Source organism: Pseudomyrmex gracilis, unplaced genomic scaffold, assembly GCF_002006095.1.
Source record: "Pseudomyrmex gracilis isolate BER0280 unplaced genomic scaffold, ASM200609v1 scaffold_6, whole genome shotgun sequence".
Taxonomy (NCBI): Eukaryota; Metazoa; Arthropoda; class Insecta; order Hymenoptera; family Formicidae; genus Pseudomyrmex; species Pseudomyrmex gracilis.
The window spans coordinates 146,324-152,928 of NW_018020590.1; the positions used below are offsets into that span (position 1 = coordinate 146,324).

Consider the following 6,605-nt stretch of genomic DNA (forward strand, 5'->3'; position numbering starts at 1 on the left):
ACCTTCGAGTCTATCTATTTCAATTAAAATACAATATATCGCGGTCTTACATACAAATGCCGAAATCACATTGGAATTTCGATCGTTCGTTTACTGAAAACGCGCAAGGTCCGCAAGAAGCGTGGCGTTTTCGCTCGCATTACAAATTGGCGAGATAAATTCCGGACTCCGTCTTCGTTAATCATCGCCCGGAGAGAAGCTAATCCCGGGGAGTGCGCGTGTCCGTATCGAGATTGTAAGTGTTCTATCAAGGGTTCCTCTGTTCAACGTAAAATGATATCGATTACTTAATGAGCTCGCCGATGCGGCGGCGGCGCTGCACGGGTCGCTTGTCATCTCAGTGAACGCCTCTATCTATATAACATAGCTGTTTACGCGCGTGATTTATGTACCCATTTATGTGCCGTAACTCGCCTGAGGTATGTCGTGCAAATTCCTGGCCCCGCCGCGCCACCGCACAACTCTCTCTCCCGTCTTTATACATCTTCTTTAAATTATCTCACATTGGCTCCCATGGCATTTCGTACTGGCGCCTACAATTTGCCTAATCTCTTCTAGTGTAAAGGTCATCAAACTGTAGCAATCAAGTAGAGATACGCAAATAGAAACGAAAAAACATGTGGCTTCACAGACTTTTTCAGACTCGATTAAATCTTATACTGTTCAACATGGTTTAAATTGTTTTTATTTACCACAAAGAGACAATGGTAATAGAATAGTAATAAAATGATGTGAAAAAAAAAATATATATATATATAGAGAGAGAGAGAGAGAGGAGAGAAACTTTCTCTTTATGTCCTTCTGTTGTTTGTTATCATTCTTATTGTCGCCGCGAGCGGAGAATAACACACAGGAGCAAGGGAGAAGAATGACAAGGAGAGTGAGAGGTTAGCCCAACAAACAAAGCAAACCAAAGCCAGGCAAGGCATGGGCAGGGCACGAGGCACGAGACACGACGTGGAGAGACTTAACTCTCCAGAGCCTCGTTTTAACAAATGCGAGAATGCGGCCTGGCGCCAACGCACACGCCGCGCCGGCCGCGCGTCACGCGCTCTCGCTTCTCTCGCCGACTCTCACTCTTTCTCTCTTACCCGTACTTTTTCTCTCTCTCTCTTTCTTTGTTTAATGACCTTACCAGAGTTCAAAATACTAAATTGCATCTTTCAATTTGCATATTTTTCATACAACAAGCACCGGGCCGCGTGTTGTGTCAAATAAGTAGAATCCAAGGTGAGAAGAAGAATCAGCGGTCGATCACTGGTGAACGTGAAAAAATTTGTCAAAACACATTAGAAGATTGCGCAATATACACTTCTCATTTTTTTTTATCCTTCTCTTTCTCTATTTTGAGAATAAATTGAAAAGTTTTTTTCTTTCAAGAAATTACGAGATATACAGATTTTATTATACTCTTCTCTCTTTCCCTCTTTCTTTCTCTCGATTATATTGAATGTGGACAGTATATGTTTCTCTCCAGCACTCTCTGCCTGCATTTCTGTATCGCATAGCTTCGAGGTATGCGAGCGAACTCTTCTTCCTTTTCTTATCGAGAAAAAGGAACGGAGGAGCAAAGAAGCAGGAGAAGAGCACATATACAGAGTGGAAGCAAAACGAGGAAGATATATAGCAACGCGCGCTCGCGTCGCGCTCGAGTATGGACGATAGATATTGCACGCTGCGTCGTGATATTAGGAGATAATTACCTGTGGCGTAGACATGGAGGATTTGCTCTAGCCAGCGCGAAGATTAGCCTTGTTCCAACTAGCTGCTACCGTATTGTTCGTTTCTAATATTCAATATCTCGGCAGAATGACAGATCTCAATCTAAGGTCCATTGTGTTCTAAGTTCTTACTTGAGACTTTTTTTGCGATACTCTTCTTTTTATTCTAGAAAAACACAAATTTTATCAAAAAAGAGCCGGTAAAATTATTATTTATACATTATTAACACGTATATACATATTATTGCATACATTATCAATAAGTTACAAAGAAGAGATATCTGAATTAGTTAAAAATCTGGTGTTTGGGCTTTGCTTCGGTTCTGTTCTGCATTCTTTTCTCTTCGCGCATTTCTTCTCCCTCGGAAAAAAAAAAAAGATCTGTGTCATCACAGATTCTCGGGAATTGCAGTTGAGTCCAAATAGCATTTTGTAAGAAAGATGTTTGTCGTCGCTTTTCACGCTTCTGGCATCTGGCCTCTTTCTCCCCTCTTTTTCTCTTTCGCTCTCTCCCTCTCTCTCTCTCTTTCTCTTTCTCTCTTCCCGTCTTGCTTGTTACGCGGCGCCACTTCGCGTGGTTCACCGCGAAAGGGGTAAAAAGACACTGAGCGAGAGAAGATTAAGTCAAACATACAACTGACGATCTAAATCCAGACGGATGTTTATTTATATATATGTATATATATACATATATATATATATATATATATATAAAGCCGTGTCGTTTCCCATGCGCTGCGAGTTTCGGACGGCTCCTAAATCGAAACCACGCTTGGAATGCTTGACTTTTCATCTCCGTCTCGAGCGACATTCACACGGATAATTGTTGTTTTTGAAGCGGTCAAAATGTGTGTATTTTGGCCGACAAATATTAAACGCGACGGCGCGCAAAGCGAAATAAATAATCATCATCACTTCTCTCAGGCATTTCGCGCGCTATTTCTTTCCCGCGTTTCTTTTTTTTTTTTTATTCTTCTTCTTCCTCTTCCAACAATATATTATGATCAGACGCGCAAAACCTCGTGCGTGCCGCATTAAAGTGCAGGAAGTAACGTTGTTTATGATCGTGTGCGAAAAGAATTTCCACTTAAAAGTATCATCATGCATTATCCACGAGGAATCCATCAGGATGATGTCTCTCGATAATGTTGAGAGCCTCTGACGACTGTGTGTGTTTACGATGAGATTTAAAGCCAGCCTTCCCGTTTCGTGCCTTTCGTGCCACAGGCGTGCCCATGGCCGAATCCCGCGGCTGGGACTTTTCACTTCTATCGTTTTTATTGTACCTTTTTTTTTTTTTTTTTTCTGGCCTCACAGCGGAACCATGTCCCGCATGCGGTAGCACGCGGAATGGTGCACGCGGGGTGGAAGGATACTCCGGAGCTCTCTCGTGAAGGCCTCGCTCTATCACGCTGCGAGATACACACAAAGATGCGTATCGTCACTTCCTGCACATGTAAAATGCCATTAAAATATTTTATGGACGCATCATACGCGCACAAAGGAATGATATGTTTTTTTTTCTCTCTCTCTCTCTCTCTGCAAGAGCGCGTGTATGTCACACAAATATCCTTAATGGAGTGCAACTGTTTTTCTCTCTGTTATTTTATTTATTGCACTCGATAAAGCAATATATAAATATGTTTGTACGTTTATAACTTCTTAAACACACTGTAAACATCGCGAAAAGATTTCACGTAAGAATTAAAATATAAAAAAAAAAATTACCTTTGTTATATGTGTGACAAATTGAATTTCTAATTTTCTTTTAAATGCGCAATTTGTAAAAGTTGTTCTTCTTGTCAAACATTTTGGGAATACAAAAAACTCCACACTTTCACATACCACACGATCAAAAAAACCAAAAAAATCCGCAAATTTGTGCAAAAAAACTATACTGCGTAGCTGATCAGGCGTACGTATAAACACCTGCTGAGCGTTTGAGCATTAGCTGCATATCGTAGCGTCACCTGTCAATTTATTTCTGAAAAACTCACTTTGCACCTCGACGGACGGTATAACGTCCGCGGGGTTGGACTGTAATACCTTCCGGGGTTTAGGGAACTATCGCTGTTGCATATTGCCAGCACTTGCCGCGGCGTATACGTTGGTAAAGCGCATTCTGGGTAGAATAACGTGTGTCCGTGCGTGCCCAATCGTGACTTTTCTTCCGTTTTTCTCCCTCCGTGCGCGCCCGTCCCTCTTCTGTGTAATCATTGCGCGACATTGTGCGACGTTATGAGATTCGCAACGAGAGAAAGGTGAATGAGAGAGCGAGACGAGTGAACAAAATGTGTGCGTAGTCGAGCATTACTGGCGTTGTGTGAAAATTTGCATCGAGATTCTTTCTCTCTCTTCCTCGCTACACATTCGACTGCTGCGCAGCGGCGACTCGCTCCTGAAATCGAGCAAGCGAAAATCCCCGTGTGCGCGTTTTTCGTTGCGTTGAATACGCGAGCTGTGCAGCGTCAGCATTGTGTGCGTTCTCTCCGGTGGGTCTCGACGGGGAAAACCGTCTCCGGGCTTGAGAACCTGAAACTCCGCACGCCGAGCAACATCGTAATCCGAAGCGTTCCTGGCGTGTTGTGTGCGGCTGCGACGCGAACGCGCCTATCACGATGATCGACTTAACAGTCAAGACCCTGGATTCTCAGAATCACGTCTTCTCCGTGGAAGACGACGTAAGTCTCCCCTCTGTCTGTCTCCTCGCTGTTCCGAGTCACGTGTCCCGTAGATCGATATTTTGTGTTGGTCGCGTCACACGATTGGCACACAAAGTGCGAAATTTTTTTTTTGTTTAAAGTCGCATTGAAAAATTCGGAGACTTTGTCCGACACACGGCCTGCTCCGTGTGTGTGCGTGCGTCGCGAAAGCGCGCACAACAACTCTATATTACCTCCCATACACGACTTTTCTTTTGACTTGACTTATATAATTATATAATATATACAATTGTGTGTGTATGTATATCTCTACAATTCTCTCTCCTTAAAGCAAATCACAGTCCGCGGCTTTAAAGAATACATAGCCGAATCAGTCGCGGTACCAGCCGATTCGCAGAGGTTGATTTATTGCGGACGAGTGCTTCAAGACGAAAAGAAATTAAATGATTATGGTACATGTATATCCATCTATATGTATATATATATATATATATATATCTAGTAATAAATAAACCTTCGGAAACCATGAGGGAATGTGATTCCTCGTGTATATTGACACTGTGCGATTCTTCAGATGTCAACGGAAAGGTCATACATCTGGTGCAACGGGCTCCGCCCCAATCCACTCAACAGAGCAACAGTGGTGCACAGACGCAAAATCGTCAGAACTGGCAGAACTCGCAGAGGCCGCAATATCGGTTCACGCGAACGCAAATGCACGGCAATGCCATGTATTTGGGTACTGCGATGTCAGTTCCAGCAGAGATTGTGGAGGGACATGGTAATATTCTGATTTCAAAATGTATAAAAACTACACACTAATTCTATCAACTGGAAAAAGTTTGAAAGAAGAGAAAATGTTATGGAGTCTCTCTCTCTGTTTCTTTTTTATGCAAAAAAAGAAAACTTGTTTTTAAATGTAGTTTTTTGCTCCAGAGTAAAAATGTAAGCTAACGTATGTTAACATATGTTATCTATAAACAATAAGCAGTCTCTATTCGTACTTTTGTACATTCCAATATCTGTTTTTCTATTCTACAGATTTTTTGCCAGTGTCTTTTGTTCTTTCTTTTTTAGGTATACCTCAGTTGAGCAATAGTTTATCAGGTAGTCGATTACATCTTGCTGGTCGAATGCTTGATCGCATAAATGAACTTTTGGATCGATTAGAGGATCCCAATGCTCCTCCGTTGCATCCAACACCATCTGAGCTGAATCAATCAACCGCACAGCAACAGCAAGCGCAGGCACAAGAATCGGAAGCTGAGCAAAATGAGTGAGTTGAGAAGAAAGCAGCATTTTAGATGATTCTTTCTATTTAGCAAATTGTGTAATGTCTGACATAACGTCGTCAGGAATAACGATCTCCCAAGAGACGACGGTGGCGTCAGATTTGCTGAAGCAGCTGCAGCCGCTATTACTGCTGCATTATCGGCCGCTGGTGCGCGTGCAGTAACATTATTTAGAGGTTGGCGTCACTATCAAATCTGTGATTCATTCGTTTAACTCCAGATATTAAATTTTTTTTACTGATACGCAGGAGGCAATTACAATGGCGCAAATGGAAGATCTACAAATGACATTGATAACGAAAGTAATGTTCAGGCACAGTCGCAACCACAGGCACAGTCGCAATCGCAATCGCAATCGCAATCGCAGTCGCACTCGCAATCGCAATCGCAATCGCAATCGCAGTCGCAGTCGCAGCAGTCGCAGCAGCAGCAGCAGCAACGAGCTCAAGGTGCTACAGATGCAGGAGCTGCAGGTGCTACATCAAGTAGTGCTGGACAAAACAGACGGACTCAACAGCAAGAGTATGTATATGTATTCTTTTAGTTTATATTTCTTTAGTGCTCGGGAAAAGAACCTCGTGTCGATAGCATCGATTTTATTCGCGAGTCCTGCACGGATAAACGAATACTCGTGTCTTTCGAGTTCTGATGTGTTTCATTTGTTAATTCAGCGCCGATGTGAAATGCTCATTTATACTTTTTAGTCTCCCGCGACCTCAGCAAATGGCAGAATTACTGCAGAGACTGCATGACACTCAGTATCGACTGAGACCTCACTTGGAGCGTTATTTGATGCTGATGCTTCTCGATCCTAGACATCCGCCTGGGGTGAGTTTCGATAGATTCTCGTGTTATCGAAGACTATTTGAAGTGAATTTTACTAAAGCTAGACTTATCGTTTTGTTTTTTTTTTTTTTTTTTTTTTTTTA

General features: G+C 42.5%; 1 protein-coding gene across 2 annotated transcripts in view; it reads left to right on the forward strand.

The window, feature by feature from the left end:
* The first annotated feature begins 3,845 nt into the window (after positions 1-3,845).
* LOC109858492 (large proline-rich protein bag6-B-like) overlaps positions 3,846-6,605 on the forward strand; it is an 8,195-nt gene continuing 5,435 nt past the window's right edge. Inside the window, exons 1-7 of one of the 2 annotated variants that reach the window (XM_020435811.1) lie at positions 3,846-4,402; positions 4,716-4,836; positions 4,959-5,165; positions 5,462-5,660; positions 5,740-5,852; positions 5,925-6,198; positions 6,381-6,504. In XM_020435811.1, coding sequence (XP_020291400.1) covers positions 4,340-4,402; positions 4,716-4,836; positions 4,959-5,165; positions 5,462-5,660; positions 5,740-5,852; positions 5,925-6,198; positions 6,381-6,504 — 1,101 coding nt within the window. In that variant the 5' untranslated portion in view covers positions 3,846-4,339. The remainder of the gene's footprint in view (positions 4,403-4,715; positions 4,837-4,958; positions 5,166-5,461; positions 5,661-5,739; positions 5,853-5,924; positions 6,199-6,380; positions 6,505-6,605) is intronic. The other variant, XM_020435821.1, reaches the window with a different exon arrangement.